Source organism: Schistocerca piceifrons, chromosome 6 (assembly GCF_021461385.2).
Source record: "Schistocerca piceifrons isolate TAMUIC-IGC-003096 chromosome 6, iqSchPice1.1, whole genome shotgun sequence".
Classification (NCBI taxonomy): domain Eukaryota; kingdom Metazoa; phylum Arthropoda; class Insecta; order Orthoptera; family Acrididae; genus Schistocerca; species Schistocerca piceifrons.
In genome coordinates this window covers 322,151,169-322,178,346 of record NC_060143.1, presented here as the reverse complement: position 1 = coordinate 322,178,346, position 27,178 = coordinate 322,151,169, and the positions used below count along the sequence as shown (strand labels likewise).

The window sequence follows — 27,178 nt, the reverse complement described above, 5'->3', positions numbered from 1 at the left end:
GGTGTAGCAATTTTAATGGCCAGTAGTGTAGATTCAGGTCAAACATGGTACTGAAACTGTAAAAACACGTTTTGATCAGTGAGTCCCCCCTATTATGACTTATCATTTTGAGACTTGGAAACTTCCATGAATACACAGTCGGTAACGGCACCGTGAGGCATCGAAATGTCTATGCTGGGATTTGGAAGAAAAGAAGAAAAGAGGGTGGAAGATATGATATGAATTACCGATGTTGAGGACATTCTGGCGAGAACACCCATTATGAAATGGCGATGGGCTGGCTTTGTTGCCAAAAGTAATGATGAGCGACGGACAAAAGGCAGTTTGGAATGGTGTCCAAGAGCCTCAAGCCCCGAGGAAGACTGCCAGACCGATGGGACAAAGACCTGAGCAAGGTTGTTGGAGTCAAGTGGTTGAATATCAACCAAAACCGTTCCTTATGGAAAAAAAATTGCAGACATACTCGAGCTCAGAACTTGGATGGGCCACATCATTTAATGATGGATGCCGATGCTTCTGCTGCTGCTACTGATGTCGATACTGATAAGCGACATACGCCGTGTTTTGTTAACTTAATGCAAAAAAATATCGTTGGTGTACAGATTGTGCCAAATTTCCTTATGAAACAAATCACCAGTGTGCTTCATCGCGTACCAAGAGTACAGTACGTACTCAAATTGCAGGAAATGGGGGATAGCTACTGAAACGAATCGTTATATGCTTCTTTCTATTGCATTTACCGAACTGCTACACGGCGTTGAACAGCTACATAATTTTGACCTACTCAGTATTACACCATACTAACCTTTTTCTGTCAGAATATTACTCAAAATATTTCTTGTTAGATTTATCAGTTCCTTTATGATTTACATTTTTTCTTTTCCAGTACTTGGATATGAGATTTGGTAAAAGCGTCAGAATTCTGGGGTCCTTCCTCTTCATCATTAATATGGTGAGTGATGAATTAATCTTCATAGCCTCTTAGATTTCAGTCTATGAATGTATGTTTATGTTATTGATTAAAATACTAGATAAGGTATCTCAAAGCTTATGTAGTAGAGAGCGCTGTCTTTGTATCAGATCGATCAGCTGAAATATTGCGTTGTTGCATAAGTTTGTAGCAATTTCGTTCGCATGCGCAAGAATTTTCTGCCAGGACATTGTTTAGCATTTATCACCTATATATTTTTGTCTTTCTATTTGTGCTATTTTTGATATTTGTGAGCATCAATGTACTCTAAACAGAAGAGGAATGACAGTTGAGATGACCTGAAATATTTGTAACATCTGCGAAAAGAGCAATAATGGAAGAAGCACGTAAGAAAGCACGTGAGAAACAGACTTGGTGTGTTGGTGTGAACGATACACTAGTTATATGAATAGCGTCGAGCTTTCTCAGTACTTTCTGTAATGGTGGCCAGCACCGTTCAACTTAACAACTAGGTCAACCGTCGTATTTCAGGGGCAGGTTAAAATATTAACTGCACGCTGATTGAAGTCCAAGACTCTGCTAAGACATAATATTGAGTGATAGATGATTGTTATCATACTTACTATATAGCAAGTAACCTGAAATTTAACGCAGAAGGTTTTCAAAGTTTTTGTATGATCTTTTTGTATGACCTTCTGACAGATGGTTTATGGGACTTCGGTCGTTCACTTACGTAATAAAATAAAACATCTGCCGCCGTCCTTTCCATGTTATTTATTATACAGAAACCAGTTTCGGTGACTCAATACACTATCTTCACGCCTTAACTGACGCCGAGGGAGTGAAATCAATCAGTTGGCAGTTGATGGTTGCAGACACAACTTCACTGTTACAGCATTCAACTAAAACCAATTCATAAATGTTAGCCACTGATGGGATTGTGTATACGACTGGAGTTCACTCCATCAGCGTCAGTTAAGGCATGAAGATGGTGTATTGGGTCACCGAAAGTGGACGCTGTATAATAAAAATCGAAAGGACGGCTGAAGTTGTTTCAGTTTATCTCGGTTTTCAGTGTGGTTTCCTTCTGTAGCAATGAGTATGTAGAGCCTTGCAATGAAATCCGTGATGATTTTTTGAAGAACATTTTATACGGCAAAAATATCTCTGGAAATTGCGGTAAAAACAACCTGGGGTTTTGGAGACGCCTCTTCAAGAGTCGGTCCTTCAGATAACTCCGTAAGAAATAATCACATGGGTTACGACCAGGACTATAAGGGGGCCATTCCACGCCGCGTTCAGTGATTACTAATATTTTCAGGACAACGATCACATCTCACCGCCTCCTGAAAGGAATCGAAGACGTCTGTAATACGGTGTGCACGTGCTCCATCCTGCATGAACCAGTAGTTTCGGAGCATTCTGCCTCGTAGTGCAGCCGGTGCATATTCATGTTCCTGTATCTGTCTGTATTTGTCTGCTGTGACAGGTTCCTCACTAAAAATGGCCCAGTAATGCACTATGCACTGACTACGCACTGAACAATGGCTTTCTTTGATGAGATGGATCAGCAGGCTAAACACTCTCAGTAGCCCAGTGGCACCAGTTCTGTTTTTTGACATACCCATGTAGGCGGAAGTGTGCCTCAGCAGTTATCCAGATCTGATCCATATCGACTGTTCTGTTTTCAATGCCCTCAACATCTCATTAAAAAAAATCGCCGGTCCACATCCCTGTCCTTCAAAGTCTGGTAACGTTGAATTTTGTGAGGGAAAAGGGCTATGTTTGTTCTCCATTATCCTCTGGAGACACCGTTGTGACATCTTGAGTTGCTCCGCTGCTTGTCTTGGTGATGTAGGGGGCTCTTCATCGAATAAGGTTCGATGTCGTTCCACATTATCCAGGGTTACCCTTCTTCCAATAATGTAGGGACCCAGCCTTCTCAAAACAATTTAAAAAAAACACTGAATACATTATAGAAAATTTGTGTCAGAGGATGCTTAAACTTTATGATCACAATTTGATTTCAGTTCTGTACTGTAATGTCACCAGGAAATGGTCTTTCCAGATGGCGCTGTTCTTAGACCAAATGCTATTGAATGCGCACCTCACCGTAATTGTAAGTCCAGACTTTGCGTGAAATGCCCTTACGATCCACAAACAATGTTCCACTGTTAGTGCTTCCATTCTGAAATGTGAACTGAGACAGCTACAATGTACGAATATCACAAGAAGAATCGTTTACGGCATACAGTTAAATCACAGTAGACAAAGACTTTCTAACTCCTATTTTGTACCACCATGTAGTTGCATGGATACAAAGTATCAAGTGATAACGTATCTGACATCTCCAATTTCATATTTTACTATTACGTGTTCCTGGATGGCATTCCAATACCAAGTATTGCACACCGCTTCTTTAGTTGTTAAGTTCAATTTGTGCAAGCTAACGCTAAGCAGAATTATTGTGACTGTTGCAGGTCACCTGGATCCCTATCGTCATTTACCTGCCCGCGATAGCTTTAAACCAAGGTAATATCAGACGCTAATATTATGTTCGCTTTTCTGTGGTACTAGGAGAGTAAAATATCCTTGGTACAATGTCTTAAAATACATTACGCATGTAACAAAAGTGCACAGCTTTGCACAGTGGTTTATATTACAGAACTCTCCACAAAAGCACAAGATCTAAGTTCAAATATAGCGTGTTGACATAGTGAAGCTCGCTAGATAAGTAGCTGATAACATTCTTTTTTGACTTCGACTGTACCTTTCTACGTCTTCTCTCACGTGTTTCAAGAAAAAAAGATTGACTGTGACACTTATTCCAATAACAGCTAGTTTATCTTCAGCAAAGTCGTTAATACTTAAAAGAGTATATTATGACGCATTAAATCTGGAGTAATAGTTCACTAAAATATCTAAAACTATAAGAAAGAATGTGCTAGCTATTCATGCACTTTAAGCGTTTTACATCCAGAAGGCTTCATGCCAATTTTTCAACTAAACAGAGAATCTCTAGGCACTTCTGCAATTACGACCACGTTCCTCCATAAGCTTCCGAATATTCCGGGGAATTCGCCATTTGACTAATTGTAGATATAGTAAATCCACTGGAGAGACGAATTTCTCCTCTTTTGAACTAGCACCCACAATTCTGGCGCCTCGAATCAAAAATAATTAATCTTATCTCAGCAGCGGACACGTTTATCCCGATTAAACACTGTACCACTGCTTAGATCTTCTGGGTCTCCGAGCGCAGGAGGAACCATCGTCACTGCGATCGAAACGGAACCTATTTTCTGTTTAACACAGCATTCTCTCATCAGTTACTGTTGATGGCCTTCAGTATGTGCTTACAGTATAACCCATTTCTTAATAAACTGAGCAGTCCCCTACTATGTCACTTAATCGCTACTATAAGGGGCGATCAAAAAGTTTTTGTTTGTGGGTTTTGCTGCAGAATGTATGCAACGTAGCGCGACTCCGATGCGCTTGTATAAGCACTGACATGCAGGCACGGGATGAGTGTGACATTGGTGTCCTTCCGACGTGTGTGTGTTAAATGCGGAAATATGAACTACGGCGATGTTATTAACAAATGCGTCCAAACAGGACCGACGTGACGTTATTCTTTTCTTAACTGCCAAAGTACAAACACTGATAGACATGCATAGGAGAATGAAAAATGTGTATGAGGCAGCACGTCTATTGGAAACCACCGTTCTGTAGTGGTGCGCCAAGTTCTGTGCTGGTCGCGATTCAGCTCAACACGCCTCCCAGAAGTTATGCCAGCTGAAATAGGACCCACTTGAGCACCCACCCTTTAGTCAGATCTCCCCCTATGTGGTTATAGCGCCTTCGGTCCTTTGAAAAAGGCCGTGAACTATCAGTGGTTCCTGTCGGACGAGGATGTGCAGCAGGGCAATGTCTTACGAAAGTAGTATCTTCAACGTGATGCGTCGGCGGGATGATCGCCTCAACGGTCCCCGTGTGGCAGGCTGATTCTGGACTGTACGTCCTTCGAACGGAAAATTTTTCATCGCCCTCTTATATTTTGTCTTGGTACGTACTTTATGAAAAAAAGATTATGCGCTAGATACTAATTACTTTAGTGAAAAACGAATACTTGTACACATGTGGCATAGAAACACAGTTGTTGTAGGTGGCACTATGGGAGGACAGTAACGATCGTGGCCCGAACTGCATCGCTGTCAATCCAATGTTTCTTTTTTTTCTTTTCAATATGATGGCTTCCGGTCAATGCTCATTCAGCTATGTCAACAGTAATGTCAATTACGACGATGCTAAAGTAAGGATAACATAACACTTTTATTTTTCGTAAGTATTTGATGTTGTCTGTTAATCTCATTGGACCTTCTATTCCGTTCTTATGTTACAATGCGTTTTACTTCTATTTTGCCGTTTGTACAGTACCTTGAGGATTGTTAACGACCGAAACCGGTCGTAATACACTGACGTGTAAGTGGGTTGCTTCTGTATTGGCAGCGCTGTGTAGCGCTTTGCATTGAATCTCTGACTGGGCTTTCTTTGTAAGAGACTCTGTGGCTGATTGGTCTCGTTGTTCCAAGTTAATCGCCAGTAGTGTTGGGCAGTTGGAAGTTAGTCGCCAGGAGTGATGGAAGTACTGTTAGATGTGAGAAGTTAGCATTGATGGAGGGTAGAGATCTGAAGTGTTAGCGTAGGTTAACGATCTGTACATGTTCGACTTGGAGACTGAATATTATTCATGGTTATACACCTTTGTAATAGATGTCAATGACGATTTATATTCGCGTCAGAAGTGGATGTTACATTATTAAGGTAAAAAAATACACTATTTGATCATACAATGTAGGCATTCACAGCCGGTGTTATCTTCAGTTGAAACTTCCGGGCTGAGAGGCCGTGGTCGATGTACAAAATTTCCCCCTGACGTTTCGTCTCCATCTGCGGGAGACATCTTCTGAGGTCGTCCGGCTACTTCCAGTGGAAATTTTATACATAGACCACGGCCTCTCAGCCCGGAAGTTTCAACTGAAGAATACATTATTTGGTTTGCAACAAAATGTTTCCTTTGCTAACCATATGCCTATTAGTGGTTAGTGGCTTTAGTAGTTAGAATACTTTATTTAGCTGGCAGTATTGACGCTCGCTGTATTGCAGTAGTTCGCGTAATGAAGATTTTTGTGAAGTAAGTGCTTGCTTTGCGCTAGGATATTGTGGGTCTCAGTCATTCAGCAATTTAAGTACAGACACACACATTTAAATAAAGAAGTTCTAGATGTGACAAAAGTCATGGGAAACCTCCTAATATCGTGACGGACCTCGTTTTGCCTTGCGCAGTGCAGTAACTCGACGTGGCATGGTCTCAACAAGTCGTTGGAATTTCCCTGGAGAAATAATGAGCCATGCTGCCTCTATGGCCATCCACATTTGCGAAGGTGTTACCGGTGCGGGATGTTGCGCATGAACTGACCTCTCGATTGCATTACATGAATACATGGTTTCGCTGCGATATGTACCGATGAAATTCTCTATCAGTAACCGAACACAATCATATCCAGTACATGATCGGTTCACCTGGGACTCAGTCCAATCCTTATAAACGTAGGCCACACCATTATGAAGCCACCACCAGGTTGTACAGTGCCTTGTTGACAGCTTGAGCGCATGGCTTCGAGTGATCTGCGCCACACTGGAATAAACTGAAATAGAGACTCATCTGACCAGGTCACGGGTTTCCAGTCTTCTAGGGCGCAAACGATATTGTCATGTGCCCAGGAGAGGCGTTGCAGGCGATGTCGTGCTGTTAGCAAAGGCACTCGCATCGGTCGACTGCTGCCATAGCCCATTAACACTAAATTTCGCCGCACTGTCCTAACGGATACGTTTGTCGTGCGTACCACATTGACTTCTGTGATTATTTCACACCGGGTATCTTGTCTGTTAATCTGGTAACACTGACAACTGTACACAAACGCCACAGCTCTCGGTCGTTAAGTGAATGCCTTCAGCTGCTGCACTGCCCTTGGTGGAAGGTGATGCCTGAAATTTTGTATTTTCGGCACAGTATGACACCGTGGATCTCGGAATACTGAATTCCCTAACAATTTCCGAAATGGAATGTCTCATGAATTAAAGATAATGTTGATACATGATGAAAAAACATCCTGGTAGGCGGTTGGAGGGATTTAAATCACCTCGGGGTATGACCATGCGGTGCGTTTGACCTGCGGTCGTCGCACGGTAGCGCTGGCAGCAGTCCACATACGCAGAGGTGTGTTGGTGCATGTCAGAGTACAGTGCAGTGAGTAAATGTGCAGGCGTTTTCAGATGTGCTAATGGTGACTGTGTGTTGAAAATGGCTCAGAGAACACATATTGATGACGTTGTGAGGGGTAGAATACTAGGGCGACTGCAGGCTGGTCAAACACAGCAGGTCGTAGCACAGGCCCTCCGTGTGCCACAAAGTGTGATCTCGAGATTATGGCAACGATTCCAGCAGACAGGAAACATGTCCAGGCGCTACAGTACGAGACGTCAACAGTGTACAACACCACAAGAAGAACGATATCTCACCATCAGTGCCCGCAGACGGTCACGGAGTACTGCAGGTAGCCTTACTTTGCACCTTACTGCAGCCACTGGAACGGTTGTCTCCAAACATACAGCCTACAGATGACTGAACAGACACGCTTTATTCTCCCGGAGACCTGCAACGTGCATTCCACTGACACCTGGTCACAGGAGAGCCCGTAAAGCCTAGTGTCAAGAACGCAATACATGGTCACTGGAACAGTGGTCCCAGGTTATGTTCACACACGAGTCCAGGTATAGTCTGAACAGTGATTGTCTCCGGGTTTTCATCTGGCGTGAACCAGGAACCAGACCAGCCTCTTAATGTCCTTGAAAGAGACCTGTATGGAGGTCGTGGTTTGATGGTGTAGGGTGGGATTATGATTGGTGCACGTACATCCCTGCATGTCTTTGACAGAGGAACTGTAACAGGTCAGGTGTATCGGGACGTCATTTTGCACCAGTATGTCCTCCTTTTCAGGGGTGCAGTGGGTCTCACCTTCCTCCTCATGGATGGTAACGCACGGCCCACCGAGCTGCCATCGTGGAAGAGTACCTTGAAACAGAAGATATCAGGCGAATGGAGTGGCCTGCCTCTTCTCCAGACCTAAACTCCATCGAGCACTTCTGAGATGCTCTCGGTCGACGTATCGCTGCACGTCTTCAAACCCCTACGACACTTCAGGAGCTCCTTCAGGCACTGGTGCAAGAATGGGAGGCTATACCCCAGCAGCTGCTCGACCACCTGATCCAGAGTATGCCAACCCGTTGTCTGGCCTGTGTACATGTGCATGGTGATCATATCCCATACTGATGTCGGGGTACTTGCGCAGGAAACAGTGGCGTTTTGTAGCACATGTGTTTCGGGGCGGTTTTCTCAACTTACCACCAATATCGTGGACTTACAGATCTGTGTCGTGTGTGTTCCCTATGTCCCTATGCTATTAGCGCCAGTTTTGTGTAGTGCCGCATTGTGTGGCACCACATTCTGCAATTATCCTTATTTTATGAGCATGAGTGCTGTTCCAACTACCATTCCGCGTTGAGAGTCTGTTAATTACCATCGTGCGGTAAAAATCACGTCGGAAACATTTCCACATGAACCACCTGAGTACAAATGACAGCTCCGCCAGGGCATTAGCCTTTTATACCTTGTGTACGCTATGCTACCGCCATCTGTATATTGGCGTATCTCTATCCCATGACTTGTCAACTCAGCGTAAAGACGTATCACAAGACAGCACTGCGTCGCACATTTTTCCAAGTATACACATGGTCAAGTCACATTAATACAACCACCGCCTTTGTTCGACGTCAGCGTGCAATAATGAGTGATAGACGTCAGGTGGCAGCACTAGCAGTGGAGGTTATATAAAGCATGTCGGGGAGGGGGGGGGGGCGTGGAAAAAGTGCAGTCGTAATCGTAATGCGGAAACACAGCGATTTATGTGACGTCCAAAGCGGCATGCTCATTGGATTTCGTGCCAAGCATGGAAGAATGTCCAAAATCGTTATGTTTGTAAACTTTTCGCGTGGCGCCATGGCTAAAGTATACCGTGAATGGCAAAATGGCGGTACCCGAAACCGACGCCGACCACAGGTCATAGATGACAGGGATGAACGAAGGCTGAAGACATGTGTACAGGCAAATAGACGTGCAACTATTGTGCAACTGATCACCCAGACAAAGCAATGGGCAACCCACAGTGTCTCCTCATCGACTGTCCAGCGAAAGTGTCTGCATATGGGACTCTGCAGCAAGTGCCTGGGTGATGCACACATGCTTATACCCAAGTACCATAAGCGGACGTTCACAGGTGACATTTTCGCATGAATCACGTTCTATGCTCCATAGCACAGATGGCTGTCAGTGTGTACGACCTTGCAGCAATCGTCAGAAGCGTCCAGGCCGGTGGAGGGAGCGTTGTGATCTGGGGAATGTTTTCATGGAATTCCCTGGGTGATTTCGACATTCTGAAAGACAGAATGCATCAACAGAACAGGGCTCCCCACAGGTGATGCTCTCGGCTCAGTCACACTCATTACCTTATAGTGGCGCCAGTACCTTTGTAAGTACTCTGTTCCCTCTTGTCAATAGTTGTGGGTGAGTAAATTCATAATATGACCAAATTACGAAGCTAGATTTGTGGGTAGCTAGGCATTAACTACCCTTGAGGACCATATCCACCCCTAAATGCAGTTTGTTTTATCCTCAGCACGATGGCATCTACCAATAGGCCAATGCAACGTTTCACACAACCTGGATTGTACATGCGTGATTCGAAGAACACTAGGATGAGTTTACTGTCTCCGCTGGCTACGAAACTTCCCGGATTTAGACCCAAAAGAGAAATTCTGGGACCATCTCGATCGGGCTGTTGTCGCCACGGATCCACAACCGAGAAACCTAGTACAGCTGGCAACGGGACTGCAGTCTGCATGGCTCCACATCCCTGTCCGCATCTTCCGCAATCACAGTGACTCCCTTCCTGCATCTCCACGCTGTAGATGGTGGTTATTCAGGTTTCTGACAGGTGGTCGCATTAACGTGACTGGGCAGTGTATATGCAGCTAATAGCCACCTGAAAAAATATCCCATATCATGTTCCGCTATCCTTGCTTCCTTCAGGATTTCTATTGTTGACTGCTCTATTTTATTGCTTCAGTTTTTGCTTTACTTTCGTAGAATAACGTAAAATGCCTAGTCAGTCTGCTTGGTTTCATTTTTTTAATATGCCCATAAAATTGTCGCCTGGATCGAAAGCGAATAAATGTTGATACACTTTACAATTTCTTTGTTTGTCCTTATTCTATTATCATCTTAATCTATTTGTTCCTTCTTCAGTATAATTTGGATCTAATATTTTCTTGATTATCATTGTAGTATTGTTATCACAATTTTCTTTTATTTTTAGTTACTGGCGTCGATCTCCGCGTCATTTCTCCTGTAGTCTGCATTGTCTGCATTTTCTACACATGTTTGGTAAGTTTGCCTCCAAGTTCTTCATTTAACAACTAGTGTACGAGGGTTGTTCAATAAGTAATGCTCCACATTGTTTTTCTCAGAACATATTTATTGTTAAGAGTCAGGATTTGGTGACAATATAAATCAATATGTTTTGTCCCTGTCCTATTTTTCTACATAGTCTCCATCACGTTCTATGGCCGTACGCCAACGTTGTGGAAGAACATGTACTCCCTGTTGGTAAAAGCTCTTGTCCTGTAGGCGTAGGCATGTTTTCACTGCATGAATGACACTCTCGTCGTCTTCAAAGTGTGTTTCCCGTGGAGAATCTTTAAGCGGCCCAAAGAGGTGGAAGTCCGAGTGTGCCAGGTCTGGACTGTAAGGTGGATGAGGCAGCGATGCCCTACCCAATTTGGTGATGTGATCCCGGATTCTCAGACTTGTGTGTATGCGTGCACTATCGTGTTGGAGCAAGATTTCTGTTGGATTCTTGTCCGATCGAACACGTCGGGAACGGTTCCTGAGTTTATTCGGAGATTTCACGTATGCCTCTGAATTGGTGGCTGATCCTCTTGGCATCACATCCACGCCATCACAATCCCAGAAGACTGTCACCATGATTTTTCTGGCAGAGGGCGTTGTCTTGAATTTCTTCTTTTGTGGTGAATGAGGATGATGCGATCCATGGACTGCCGTTTTGTTTCCGTCGCAAAGTGATGCATTCAGATTTCGTCCCCCGTAATTATCCGTGACAGAAAGGCCTCTCCGTTGATCTCAAAACTCTCCAACAATTGAGATGAAATGGCCTTTTTTTGAATCTTGTAGTCCAGTGTGAGCATTCGTGGAACCCATTGTGAGCACCTCTTTGAATATCCGAGAGTCTACAGTCATTGCAGACGCACTTCCAATGCTGACCGACAGCTGTAGAGCAAATTGCCGAGTTGTGATGCGCCGGTCGGCACAAATAATGGCATCCTGACGATTCAGCATGTCTGGAGCGGCGGCCGTGGCAGGACGTCCCGAGCATGGCTGATCGTGGAACTCTGTTTCTGCATTTCCTGAGGCTATAACTTTCTTTACCCATCGCCGAACTGTACTCCTATCAACTGCAGCATCGCCATACACTACACAAACGTTTACGGTTGTTCACCGCGGATTCTTTTGCTGCACGCAAGAATTCAATAGCAACACTTTGCTTGTAACGTGAGTCCTATGTAGACGCCATTTTGACGTTGTACTACGGCTCTACCACCTGCCAGAACGGTTAGAAACTTCACCAGCGCACAGAACAAACATCAAATGTGAAGCACCAACAAGGACGTTTCTCTCTACATACTAATGGCTTATTAAAAATGTAGGGAAATTACTAATTGAACGACACTCGTATATTGGGTTCCAAAAATACTGCGTGACAAAGAAAATTAAGCACCCACAGGACAGGGTTGGATGAGGATGTAGCTTTGTACACGTACATACCATCGTATAATTGTGTAGGCTTCCGCGGCCAGAGTCAGTCGACATAAAAGTTTTCTGGGTTTGGTACCGCGTCATAATGTAAAAACTACTGCTGCTGTAGAAAAGCCAACGTTTCGGCCACGATTGCAGCGGCCTTCTTCTGGGTCTAATGGTGCGTTCTAGCTATGCAGTGTCCTTTATATTTTGTTGTTAGTGTTCACTGCGCATGCCATTACGCCATAATTTAAAAAAGGTAGTTAGTTTATTGGTCATTTAAGGAAGAAGGAGAGGGAACTTTATTTTAATAGGTTATTGCGGTGGAGGGATAACGTGAACTCTGTTGTCCATTGGCTCTTGTGTTATGTACCATGATTGGTCGAATGAGAAGTTTGCTGCTGTTTATCAACTGCTGGACGTCGGCCTCGCGGCGGCAGTTACTCGCCGGTAGTGCTCGTGCCTCGTGTTGACAGCGCGGTCTGTTGGGCTCTGATTGCTGGCAGCCAAGATGGGGTAAGCCTGAGTCCATCCTCCCTGTTCATGTTGTTAGGGTGTTTAAGTATTTCGATGGCCTCTCTGATTTTGCGTTTCGTCATAATTGGCTGCTTGGCCAACACACAAGCTTCGCTGAATTTTATTTCTTTTCCGCAGTCATGGTGAAGTTCTGCCGCTGCGGATTTGTTGTGTTGCCCTAGACGAATATAACGCTCGTGCTCCCGAATGCGCGTTGCTATTGGCTTACCAGGCTCGCCGATGTATGCCTCTCCACATTAGCATTCCACCTTGTAAACGCCTGCAGTGTGTAATGCATCCACCTTGTCCTGGACCACTATAGAAGACATGCTGCACCCCAACGCGGCGAAGGTGTTTGCCTATTCGGTCAGTAGCGTTTTTCACATAGGGTAAGCGTACTGTTGGCTGCAGTTTGTCTAGTTCCTGCTTATCTTTCTTGCTTGTGCTCGTCGACAAGGCTGTGTTTATCGACTTACGGCTGTAGCCATTGGCTAGAAAAGTTGTGCGTAACCTTTTAAGCTCAGGTGTGATGTTTTGAGCATCACTTAGACGCTGCGCACGGATTGCCAAACAGCGGATGACAGAGTACTTCTGCGCTGGGTGGTGGTAGGATTGGGCGTGCAGATACCTGTCAGTATGTGTAGGCTTACGATATACTCTGTGCCCCAGTGTGCCCTCCGTTCTCCTGTACACTTCGACGTCTAGAAATGGGATAGCACTATTCTACCATCGGTCAATAGAATTCTTCTGGGCTGTCGACAGTATTGTCAGTATATAAAATTGCTGACTGACTGTTAGTTAGCTCAGCACAGAGCTCTGAGGAAGGCCGTTTGCAGTAGTGGCCGAAATGTCAGACAGTTTTATATGCAGTCCCCTAGACTTAGAACTACATAAACCTAACTAACCTAAGAAGATCACACACAACCATGCCCGAGGCAGGATTCGAACCTGCGACCGTAGCAGCAGCGCGGTTCCGGACTGAAGCGCCTAGAACCGCTCGATTACAGCGGCCGGCCGGAACTGCGCACTGGGTACGTATACGGTACGCTACTTCTGAGGTTCAAAAATTGGCATTATGCGGCTTATACGCCTTCATTTTACTTTCTTAAGCTTATAAAACATTCCTGGCCTTTCGTGTTTCATTGCTAGGTTACACTAGTCTGGCAATGAGTGTGTATTTGTCGATTCATTCCTTTTTTTTGCGCTTAGGCCCTGTTTATCCGACATGGTAATGGTTGATTCAAAGAATCTTTTCATGCCTCACCCGTGTGGGATCTCGCATGCTGCTTGAATTTTTAGGTGACTGACGCGGTTTTCTCGTACATAACCAAGCTGACACCTAATATTCACATTTGTATGGAACCTTTTTGAGTTAATTAATTTTATATAGTATGCTTACTACTCACCCTTATTTTCTGTAGCGCATGATGGGATTTACATCCTGAAACCTGGGTCGTGTGTACGATTTTATCCAAATAAAGGATTTCTCAATTACAGCTGGTGCGGATTAATTCCACATGAAAATTTTTAGCAGGTTTTGGATGTCCCACAAAGTATCTCTGCGAACACGTGGGGGGGGGGGGGGATTACTGAATATTGTTCAGGGTTTGAGGCCTGGCCGGGTTGGAGATTTTCTCCGCTTGCGGACTTGGCGTTGTGTTGTCTTCATCATCATTTCATCCCGTTTGACACACCAAGTCTCCTCAGTGGCGTCAACTAAAAAGACTTGCACCAGGCGACAGGGCTCCCCACAGGTGGTGCTCTCGGCTCAATCACACGCATTATCTTATAGTGGTGCCAGTACCTTTGTACGTACTCTGTTCCCCCTTGTCAATAGTTGTGGGTGACTGAATTCATAATCTGAACAAATTACGAAGCTAGATTTGTGGCTAGTTAGGAATCATGTGGCATTAACTTGTATCAAAATTAAAGGGACGATTAATCGCCGGATGATTTTTCCTTTTCATATTATTTAGATGTTTGCATCATCTTAGTTTTTCACAGTCACTTGCAGTAACTAAAACACGTCCGAACAGATCGTGCTTAAGTATCATGTCATCACGTATTTGTGAACTATCAGCCATTTGCCATATGCACTGGTCAGCCAAAACATTATGACCACCCGCTTACCAGTGTGATGGACTGTCTTCGAAAGCAAAACAGCAGCGATTCTGCTTCACATGGATTCGACAAGTCTTTGGGAGGTTTCCGGTGGTATGTGGCACCATACGCCTAAGCACAGGTTACGCAATTCCCGTAAATTACAGGCTGCAGATTTGCAGTTTGCACTGGGTACCCAGCGGTTTCCTATCGGTTTCGTATCAGGCGAATTTGATGCCTAAAAATCAATGTGATGATCATGCTCCCGAAATCACTGTAGTGCGATTCTGATATTGTGTCATGGACAGTTATCCTGTTGGAAAACGCCATCGCCACTGGGAAAGATAGGAATTCACGGACAGTTATCCTGTTGGAAAACGCCATCGCCACTGGGAAAGATACGAAGTCACAGACAGTTATCCTGTTGGAAAATGCCATCGCCACTGGGAAAGATACGATGCCACAGACAGTTATCCTGTTGGAAAACGCCATCGCCACTGGGAAAGATACGAAGTGTGAAGAGAGGAAGGGATGCAGGTGATCCACAGGAATGTTGAAGAAATCTACAGTTGTCATAGTGCTTTCGCTTATTACCACAGGTCACACAGAAGCCCAACGAATGTCGCCCTTAACATGATAGTGCGCCCCACCTGCCTGTATCCATCGTGTGGTGCGTGTTTTGAGCAGTCGTTCGTCTGGATGATGGCGTATCCGGACATGCGCCCATCGACCTTGTCTAATAAGAAACGTGATTCTTCGTACTACGTAACATGTTTCCATCGCTTCACGGGCCAATCGCGGGGCTCCCGCACCCACTGTAATGGTAATTAACATTGCAGCTGCTTCATATAGGGGTCCTTGCCGCGGAGCCCCTTGTTCAACTATTTGCGCTGGATGGTGTTCTCCGAAACACTTTTACTAGCAGCAACATAATATTCTATCGACATTTCTGCCAGAGATCGCCGTCTAATCTACTTAACAGAGCGAGCGAGCCTCTCACCTCCACGTTTTGCAGTGAGTCGTGGATGTCCAACAGTTTGTTGCCTACTCGTGGTTGCCCCACCCTGCCACCAGATCTCACATCTACTGACGACAGCTTTGCCGTTTCCGAACTGTTCCTTCCCAGGAACTACTGTAGGCCATAGCAATCCACGCTGTTTAAGTCTCCTATGTCAATGGATTTCCCCATCTGCAGACCTTATCGACGTCAGAATGATGCTTGCGTCCTCTCTGTTCCACTCATACACACTGCTTGACAATTACTCAGAAACAGAGACGCTGTTGGACAGGGATGGCCACAGATAATGATGGACGAATATGAAACACAATATGTACGCGGAGTGATAGATTGATAAAGATAAATGATAAAGATTTCGCCACATGAGAAAGCAGGATAACAGACATAAATAACTTTCATGTTTGACACATGCCAGACTCCCAACACAGAGGTCGATATCGGACTCTCAGTAAGGAATAAGCCCTCCTCGGGCACTAATGCACATTTTGGAGCCGGCCGCTGAGGCCGAAAGGTTCTAGGCGCTTGAGTCCGGAACCGCGCTGCTGCTACGGTCGCAGGTTCTAATCCTGCCTCGGGCATGGATGTATGTGACGTCCTTAGGTTAGTTAGGTTTAAGTAGTTCTACGTCTAGGGGACTGATGACCTCACATGTTAAGTGCCATAGTGCTTAGAGCCATTTAGAGCCACATTTTCTACCTATTTTTGCTGGTGCCTAATAAGCTGTTGTGGAGTCCTCGGGGGCTATCGTCCCACTCATCTCTCAAGGCGGTTTTTAGTTCTTGCACAGTTCCGGGAGAAGCTGTTCGTTGAGGAACACTCCTGCCAAGGGAGGCGTCTTGTATAGTGTTTAGGTCCGGGGAGTGCGCGGGCCATTTTATACATTCGGTATCCTCACTTCAGACACCTCAGCGGTCCGGTGAGGACGGCCATTGTCTCTATAAACAAAAAGTTGGGACCTGCTTCCTAAACAGACGGTCATGACCCAGAACAATCTCCCGGCAATACTGCGGTTGTGTAACGGTACCTCGCACAAAGATATGCTGCAGCGTTTGGCCATCGAGTGTAATGGCTGCAAGCCATAACGCAAAGGCCATACCTACGATATTCATGACTAAGCTATGATGTGTAAAGTGTCCTCTTCTGTCTCCACAATAACTGGTGGCCAGAATCACTTGCCACAGTGAAGCGGGATTCGCCGCAGAACGTCGCTCTGGTCCCAACCAACATGCTCCCTGCACCAACGAACTCTTTCTTGACGATGGCGTGGTTGAAGTGGTACGCATTTAACAAGCTTCCGAGCATAAAGACCACCTGAGCTAATTGCCGCGAAATGGTTCTGGCAGAGACATGTGTGTCGGTAGCGGTTTCAGGATTTGCAGCGATCTGCGTAGGAGCGAGATGTCAGTTCTTTTCCGCCACTAGGGCTACGTATCGATCCTCTTGCAATGTGGTGGTTCGTCTACGATAACCAGCATGCTTTCACATAGCACTTACACCTTCAGTGGCATTGTTTGATCGGGAGATGACACTTTTGGACATGCCCATTGCTATGGCCACAGTGCTGATACTCTGACGGTATTCGAGCCGTCGAACTGCTCGTCCATGATTATAAGCTCACATATGATGTCTTGCAGACAAGTTGCCGTACCAACCGAATGTCGCACTAATCGGCTCCACAACAACTTCCGTCAAACGCAGTATTGCATGAACCGTCGAATGCATACACAACGTTCGTGCACAGGCTTTGCTGAAGTTAAGACGTCCCGCCCTCTAAATTTCCTTTCACTATCATTGGTCGGGAGTTCCGCAGCAATTGTCGGTTGTTCCATAGCAATTGGCAGTTATTCCTCAGCAAGTGTCAGTTGTTCCTTAGCAGCTGTCAAGCAGTATATGTTCCTTACTGCGCCAGGTACTTCCAACACCACAAATAGTATTCAATCTGAAATCAAACGATAGTTAAATCGACAACGTAGTAGATTAATCTGCCACGAGTAATGAGTGTAGCAGGCAAACATCTATTAGGCGCACTATGAATGTAGTGGCGTTTACATGTTGGGAATGTGGGTCTCACGGGGAGCGTGCAAGGGATAAGTCCCTGTAGGCGCACTATCCTATGTGCCCTCGGTGGCTCAGATGGATAGAGCGTGTGCCATGTAACGAAGAGATCCTGGGTTCGAGTCCCGGTCGGGCCACACATTTTCAACATGTCCCCAATGATGTATATCAACACCTGTTTGCAGCTAGGGTGTCGATTTAATTATCATTTCATTCTAGAGAAGCTGCACGGTCCACAACGGTATCTGTTCTTTCGGGAACAAATACTACCTTCATATATAGTATTCAATCTCACAGTGGACGGTGATCATAATTTTTTGGATCACCATTGTACATTAAAAACTTAAATGCGCGTTGGGCCTCCAGTTCCTCTCTATTTTATTCGTTTAATGTACAATGGGTTCAACTAAGGTTGTTCCTGATTAATTTGCTCATCCCCGACACAATTATGCGCATTTCCTCTACATAGTCTCCATGCTAGCCGGCCGGTGTGGCCGTGCGGTTCTAGGCGCTTCAGTCTGGAACCGCGTGACCGCTACGGTCGCAGGTTCGAATCCTGCCTCGGGCATGGATGTGTGTGATGTTCTTAGGTTAGTTAGGTTTAAGTAGTTCTAAGTTCTAGGGGACTGATGACCACAGATGTTAAGTCTCATAGTGCTCAGAGCCATTTGAACCATTTGAACCATCTCCATGCTATCATACATACTTGTTGGTGATAAATTACGCTGCGCCCACAGAAAGCTGCTATATGAATGGTATATCTTTCAACTGAAAAGGTAAGTTCTTTTTAGTAGGTTAGTAGTTGGGTAATTGCTGAAAGGTTTTAATGTAGTTTTGTAGTATTAGTAGTAGAAGTAGTTGAGGTTTCTTTCTTTTTTAATCTCCCTTTTCTTAAGTATTAGAAATAATATTAAAACATACCTTATAACTGTCGAAGGAAATGTGATCTCTATGGTCTATTTTAGCTTTTTAGATATTAGGTGGTAATCATGAATAATAAATAACGAATAATAAATAAAAAAACTAATCTACACTGTATGATCGAAAGCATCTGGTCAATCCTGTAGTATGTGGAGTTGTCCACGAGGTGTCACGAACGGTGGACCCGCTATTTTAAAAGGTGCTGAGGCGTATTGTGTTGTCAGTAGAGAGGTCGTAACAGCAGAATGGGTCTGTCAGCAGAGCTCAGTGACTTCGGACGTGGACTAGTCATTGACTGTGTAACAGATTCATCAGAGACATTTAAACCATTATAAAGTTGCCATTCTGAATCAAGGCCAGGCAGATCTCGTATACTGATGAACAGGAACCGTCGAGCACTGCGGAGTGTGTGGTTGTAAAAAAATCGAGTGAAATCAGCGCTAGGAATTACTCGTGAGTTCCGAGGGCCACTAGCAGTCTGGTTAGCACAGTGACTGTTCATAGGGAGTTAAAAAGGACTGGGTTCAATGCTCGTGCAGCTCCCCATAAGCCACGCATTTCTGTAGTCACTGCAAAGCGACGCTTGAAGTGGTATAACGAGTGACGCCATAGGGAAGTGGATGACTGGATCATGCTATACCCTAGAGGGGTTTGGGTTTGATATATGTCTGGCGAATGTTACGTAACGTCATGTGTAGTGCCAATAGTGAATACGGAGGAGGTGGAGTTATGGTATAGGGATGTTTCTTGCGGTTACAGAGCTGAAGAAAACGCTGAATACGAAAGGATACGAATATATTTTGTGGCATTGTGTACTGTGTGCAGTAAAAGGAACAGTTTAATTAATAATAATACAACCATAGTATGGTCATGGAAGAATGATAATTGCTCCATTAATGGTGAAGCATTAATGTTGATTGTAACAGCATAACGATGAAACAAGTCATAAAGCATTTGTGAGGTAGTGGTTTGTGAACAACACCTTACCTGAAATGGTCTAGCCCGCCCAGAGTCTAGATCTGCATCCAATGGAACACCTTTGGGATGAGCTCGAACGTCGATTTCGTTCCAGACCCCAGTGTCCAAAATCACTACAGCCTCTGGTTTCCGCTGTTGCGGAAGAAAGGGCTGCCATTCCTCCACAGGAATTCAGATTGCGGGCATTCAAATAACTATGCACCCACAGACTCAGCGTTGCAACATTAAAAGTTTTGGCTAGTCTCGTTGTCTAGCGGCTGGGATACATAGTTGCCGCATTACAGGCCAAATACTGCTGAGTCTACAGTATACGAAAAGAATACACACACGAATCGAATGGTCGAAGGTTTCTATCACTCGGCAATTGCGAATTATAAATGTAACATATAAATATATAAATGAAAGATTGAAATTAAATAAAATCTGCAGGTACTGTATTAAAGACTTTAAATGATGAGTACGATAGCAGAAGTACTTTTGAGAATGCGGTATATTTCTGCAAAACACTTATTGGTGTCGATGGTCCAGAAATTAAATAAAATATAAATTGAATAACAGGGAAACAATAGATTCCTACAGCACGTAATTAGATATGAACAACAACATAGCTCGGGAGATATCCAATTCTCAACGCACACTGCGTCTTCACATTCTCCAAGTCTCTCCCGCGACTCCACGTCCGTCGCGTCGTCGCGTCCAGCACTTTCCGTGTCGGGTGCCGTACTCCCAGAACTCCGCGACTCTCCTCACCCGAACTCGCTTCCATCCAGTCTCCCCATTCACGAGCGCTGTGATTGGCTAGAGCGCTCGCGCCATGTCTTCTTGGCAACGCACCCACACAAACATAATGAAACACATACGAAGTACGGATTTGCATTTAAATAACTTGAAATTACACTACTGGCCATTAAAATTGCTACACCACGAAGATAACGTGCTACAGCGCGAAATTTAACTGACAACAAGAAGATGCTGTGATATGCAAGTGATTAGCTTTTCAGAGCATTCACACAAGGTTGGCGCCGGTGGCGACACCTACGACGTGCTGACATGAGGAAAGTTTCCAACCGACTTCTCATACACAAACAGCAGTTGACCGGCGGTGCCTAGCGAAACGTTGTTCTGATGCCTCGTGTAAGGAGGAGAAATGAGTACCATCACGTTTCCGACTTTGATAAAGGTCGGATTGTAGCCTATCGCGATTGCGGTTTATCGTATCACGACATTGCTGCTCGCGTTGGTCGAGGTCCAATGACTGCTAGCCGAAAATGGAATCTATGGGTTCAGGAGGGTTATATGGAACGCCGTGCTGGGTCCCAACGGCCTCGTATCACCAGCAGTCGAGATGGCAGGCATCTTATCCGCATGGCTGTAACGGATCGTGCAGCCATGTCTCGATCCATGATTCAACAGATGGGGACGTTTGCAAGACAACAACCATCTGCACGAACAGTTCGACGACGTTTGCAGCAGAATGGACCATCAGATCGGAGACCATGGCTGCGGTTACCCTTGTCGCTGCATCACAGACAGGAGCGCCTGCGATGGTGTACTCAACCACGAACCTGGGTGCACGAATGGCAAAACGTAATTTTTTCGGATTAATCCAGGTTCTGTTTACAGCATCATGATGGTCGCATCCCTGTTTGGCGACATCGCAGTGAACGCACATTGGAAGAGTGTATTCGTCATCGCCATACTGGCGTATCACCCGGCGTGATGGTATGGGGTGCCATTAGTTACACGTCTCGGTCACCTCTTGTTCGCATTGACGGCACTTTCAACGGTGGACGTTACATTTCAGATGTGTTACGAGCCGTGGCTCTACCCTTCATTCGATCCCTGCGATACCCTACATTTCAGCAGGTTAATGCACGACCGCATGTTGCAGGTCCTGTAAGGGCCTTTCTGGATACAGAAAATGTTCGACTGCTGCCCTGGCCAGCACATTGTCCAGATCTCTCACCAACTGGAAAGGTCTGGTCAATGGTGGCCGAGCAACTGGCTCGTCACAATACGCCAATCACTACTCTTGATGTACTGTGGTATCGTGTTGAAGCTGCATGGGCAGCTGTACCTGTACCCGCCATCCAAGCTCTGTTTGACTCAATGCCCAGGCGTATGAAGGCCGTTATTACGGCCAGAGGTGGCTGTTCTGGGTACTAATTTCTCAGGATCTATGCACCCAAACTGTGTGAAAATGTAATCACATATCAGTTCTAGTATAATATATTTGTCCAATGAATACCTGTTTGTCATCTGCGTTTCTTCCTGGTGTAGCAATTTTAATGGCCAGTAGTGTATATGACGCGATCGATAGTAAACGACCACTTTGATCTCCAATAACTCATGTACTATTTAAATTACATGCCTGTAATTTATACCAATTTAGGTTTACACTAATAGCTTTCTAAAGACATGTAGATCGACGAAATCGGGTGAACCGTTTAGATTTTGGAAATTCGTTGCTGAGTGTTACTTGTATAATTTGTCGTCAGCTACTAAACTTGAAACTAATAAATATATTGAAAATGTGATTACACCATCAGAATCGCCGTGCAAATAATGGTAATGTACATGTTTCCTTTTGAGGTATCACGATTCATCTGGCTACCGTTAATTTCTATACGAACTGTGAAATGTCTGCCATTAGGGTTTCACAAAGTCTGCCATCTCTGGCCCTCCCGGCACACGGCGTCACCAACGAATTCCCAGCCACGTGCTCGATGGACCACGCGGTGGGGCTACCCCTCTCTCGTCCGGCTAACGTTCGGCATCACGTGTTTTCTTCTGGGCCCCGGCTGGCCTAGCGGTCCGTGCAGCCACTGCTTCCTCCGAACTTAGAATATTTTCAGGGCGCGACGATTCGCCTGTTACCTCACAAGATGCATCACTGAAAGTGTGCTCATCAGAGATCAATCCTCATAAAGGCGACGCATGGACACACTCCACATTAATGCCCACTAACAGAAGTCTGTGACCTTTTGGCTAGATAGTGTAGGTAGCTTTCAGAACTGCTTGGCAATGAAGGCAGTGTGTTTTGTCTGTGACTGTACAAGGGCGGCATCAGGGCGGTGGTGTGGACAGACGTGGTGCAGTCGCTGGTGATGTTCGGCTCGGTGCTGGTCGTCGTCATCAAGGGCACCGTCGACGTTGGCGGACTGGCAGTCGTCTGGAGCCGCAACGTCGAATCGGGCCGCATCGAGCCACCACTGTGAGTACACTCCAATCTCCTCTTTCTTCCACTCGATGTCAATATACCTCTGGTTTTAGGAAAGGTAAAGTGAGTCAGTTCTGAAATTACACTTCATAATGGAAACAAGATTTAAGAAAAACCACTTTCATACGATATGTCGTCAGCGTAAAATGGTGCATATGTTTGAAATTCTAAGACAATAACGAAAGACAGCTGATAAACAGGGTTAACGTAACGTACACCGAGAAGATTTCGGGTGTTGTTCTGTGGTATTGAGTGGTTTTGTATAAGGGACGTGTGGTCTCCGGTAGCTCGTTAGTAATGATGCAATTATGATTTATTCGGTTTCTTATTACAGTTACTTTTTTAGTTTGTGGAAAGAGCTTCACAAAAGTGATGAGACTTCTAGTCTATAACGGTCGATCAAAAAGTTTACAGTCGAAGGCCGTACACTGCAGAATCGGCGTGCCAAACAGGCACAATCTCCTTGAACTTTGAGGCAATCATCACACCGTCGCGCGAAGTTGAAGATATCTGTTCGGTAAAACACCGTGTCTGTCCTGCTGCGTGAAGAAGTCAGTAACTGCCTACCGGACATCCTCGTCCGCCAGGAATCGTCAACCCTTCGAGGCCTTTTTTCAGGGATCGAATGCGTGATAATCGTGTGGGGAGAGATCAGAACTATAGGACAGGTGCTCGAGTGTCTCCCACATGGGTTGGCTCATTACGACATTCGCGGTATGGGGGCTGCCATTTTCATGAAGCAGCAGGCAGCACCCCTTGTCGCAGTTTTCCCTCAACAGCGATTTTTGACAGACATGGTGCCTATTGCTTCTTCCTCCGAGTGATGTCTCCGGTGTATGTCGTTCGACAGCCAAGAAAAGACTAATAGCACGTTGGCCGTGTTTTGGAGCATTCGGCAATGACGTCGCCATAGTTCTCGTTTACGCGTTTACCGGATGCTCGTCGGAAAGACACAAATGACACTCTAATCCCTTACCTACATTTCGGTGCTTATATACCCGCATCGGAGTCGCGCTATATCGCATATACGTTGCAGAATCTCCCTCAAACGGAAGCTTTTTTATCGCCCTTCATATTATGCACTCACCAAAACGTATAACATAAACACGTGCAACAACCTCGAGGCGAAACACCTACACTTTCGGTGCAGATACCGTATGCGAGCTTGAGGGTGAAGAGTAAAGTAGACATTACGGTTAACAACAGAAAGGACAGTGGGCGAATGCAACAAGATTGTCTTCAAACAACTCACACAGTGCAAAGTGTCAAAATTTGCATTGTTGTGCAGATATTTTCGGAGAAACACAAATACAAAGATAAGAGAGGGTGAGATATCGAACGAAATGCAATTAACCTGTGGGCCCCTGATCCCTTGTACCAAAATAATCAGAAAATATTCCTGAACGACCTCTGAAACTATTTTGGTGAAATCCAATACGGAAAGAACGAAGGACGTTAAGATAGCGAGGCAGCCTTTCTCTTCTACTGTCCAACCTTTATGTACAAGAAGCCACACAATAAATGTTCAGGAAAAGGGATTAAAGTTTAGTGTGGAAGCCATCAACCGAGGGGGCTGAGAATACAAGTGGTACAATTGCTTGCTGAAGCAAACTGAGTAAATGACGGCCAGAGTTAGATGGCTGTTTGTAAATTATGTGAATTTCTCTCAAAGCATCACGTATTTTTCCCAGTGGTCAGTTAGTCTGTGTATAGTTCTAGTAGCGAGCCTAGCAATGCTTAGCGATTCCTATATACACTCCTGGAAATGGAAAAAAGAACACATTGACACCGGTGTGTCAGACCCACCATACTTGCTCCGGACACTGCGAGAGGGCTGTACAAGCAATGATCACACGCACGGCACAACGGACACACCAGGAACCGCGGTGTTGGCCGTCGAATGGCGCTAGCTGCGCAGCATTTGTGCACCGCCGCCGTCAGTGTCAGCCAGTTTGCCGTGGCATACGGAGCTCCATCGCAGTCTTTAACACTGGTAGCATGCCGCGACAGCGTGGACGTGAACCGTATGTGCAGTTGACGGACTTTGAGCGAGGGCGTATAGTGGGCATGCGGGAGGCCGGGTGGACGTACCGCCGAATTGCTCAACACGTGGGGCGTGAGGTCTCCACAGTACATCGATGTTGTCGCCAGTGGTCGGCGGAAGGTGCACGTGCCCTTCGACCTGGGACCGGACCGCAGCGACGCACGGATGCACGCCAAGACCGTAGGATCCTACGCAGTGCCGTAGGGGACCGCACCGCCACTTCCCAGCAAATTAGGGACACTGTTGCTCCTGGGGTATCGGCGAGGACCATTCGCAACCGTCTCCATGAAGCTGGGCTACGGTCCCGCACACCGTTAGGCCGTCTTCCGCTCACGCCCCAACATCGTGCAGCCCGCCTCCAGTGGTGTCGCGACAGGCGTGAATGGAGGGACGAATGGAGACGTGTCGTCTTCAGCGATGAGAGTCGCTTCTGCCTTGGTGCCAATGATGGTCGTATGCGTGTTTGGCGCCGTGCAGGTGAGCGCCACAATCAGGACTGCATACGACCGAGGCACACAGGGCCAACACCCGGCATCATGGTGTGGGGAGCGATCTCCTACACTGGCCGTACACCACTGGTGATCGTCGAGGGGACACTGAATAGTGCACGGTACATCCAAACCGTCATCGAACCCATCGTTCTACCATTCCTAGACCGGCAAGGGAACTTGCTGTTCCAACAGGACAATGCACGTCCGCATGTATCCCGTGCCACCCAACGTGCTCTAGAAGGTGTAAGTCAACTACCCTGGCCAGCAAGATCTCCGGATCTGTCCCCCATTGAGCATGTTTGGGACTGGATGAAGCGTCGTCTCACGCGGTCTGCACGTCCAGCACGAACGCTGGTCCAACTGAGGCGCCAGGTGGAAATGGCATGGCAAGCCGTTCCACAGGACTACATCCAGCATCTCTACGATCGTCTCCATGGGAGAATAGCAGCCTGCATTATACACTGTACTTGTGCCGACATTGTGCATGCTCTGTTGCCTGTGTCTATGTGCCTGTGGTTCTGTCAGTGTGATCATGTGATGTATCTGACCCCAGGAATGTGTCAATAAAGTTTCCCCTTCCTGGGACAATGAATTCACGGTGTTCTTATTTCAATTTCCAGGAGTGTATGTATGGGAATTAGATATACGTCCTAATCAGCTTCTCCCTGTCGGTCTCCTCCTCCCCCTCTCTTTGTCCATGCCTTCCTCCCACCCATCTTTGTCCATCACCTTGTGAGCTTGGGGTTGATCTGCTATTCTGTTATTCTGCGCAATGGTTTAATCTGAGATGTACCCTTTACCCTGTGGCTCCTGCGAGATGCAGTTTCCACCCCCACACTACTACGGTTCAGACAGACGCTCCTAACGTTCTAAAGAGAAATGCCTGAAAATCTTTCAGCAATAAACATCTTCTGGAGTCGTCCGCTGTAAGGAAATGACACAAAAATTCACAAAATTTTTACGTAACTAGTGGGATACTTGGATACTGGAGTAGTGCTAGTTAGTGTAAGAAAATCATGAAAGTAACGAAAATTATTATTTATTCTGCAAAAATTCTGAGAAATCACAATGGCACTTTTAGTTATGACTTGAACAAGTTATATCCTGGTTCTTTTCGGAATGTGAAGTTACCTCTCAAGGATAGGATTCGCTAATGAAATTTCTATACAAAGTTTAAGATTGTTATTGACTTGGCAGAATGGCTGAGAGGCGCACCTACTCAACTTAAATAATTATCCTTTAGAATGTTGCTAGGTATGGTCGAGGCTGTCGCATGTGAAATGCAGTGAAGTGTACTGTTGTGGAGGAAATATGGGGCTCGCAATAGCTGTAGCGCACAATACTGTAAGCTGCAATGACTGCTGCCTGCACCGCTCGCTGCTGACAAGTAAGATAACTCTCATTCTATCTGGATTGACCTTCGCCAACCAAACTCTCCCTACGCCTTGATGAAGTCAAGGATTCCTATTCGCCCCTAGTCTTACTATTGGCGTGGTACACTGGTCAGATAACCAGTCCACTGCGATGCCACTCAAAAATTCGCTCGCAGGCGTTTAACTATAACTCTGTCTGTTCACACCACACAATAAGTGTGTCAGCCAACACAGTGAACAACGCTTAATCGCAAGGACTCAGTATAGAGCCACACTTCGATTCGCTCTCGTCAGAGGTGCTCTCCCAGTGAAGTACTGAGGAGAGACTTGTTCCTCGCTCCAAGAGCGACAACGGAATGGTGCCTCTCCACGCCAGACGTGAAGAGCTGTATCTTTCGGTCTCTTCCATTACTCCTTCAGCTCAAGGCGTCAGAAATATCGTCTGCTAATCAGCATTGCTCTTCTAAAACGGGAGAATGATGTTTCATTTAAGGCGACCAATCCGGAAATCTGTAGTATCGGCGTTTGGCGTTTGCTG

General features: G+C 45.7%; 1 protein-coding gene across 1 annotated transcript in view; it reads left to right on the top strand.

Annotated features, from left to right (window-relative positions):
• LOC124803003 (sodium-coupled monocarboxylate transporter 1-like) overlaps positions 1–27,178 on the top strand; it is a 180,532-nt gene that overhangs the window by 40,695 nt on the left and 112,659 nt on the right. Inside the window, exons 4-7 of the mRNA XM_047264110.1 lie at positions 887–952; positions 3,412–3,463; positions 10,426–10,493; positions 22,572–22,726. Of these exons, the coding sequence (XP_047120066.1) occupies positions 887–952; positions 3,412–3,463; positions 10,426–10,493; positions 22,572–22,726 (341 nt within the window). The remainder of the gene's footprint in view (positions 1–886; positions 953–3,411; positions 3,464–10,425; positions 10,494–22,571; positions 22,727–27,178) is intronic.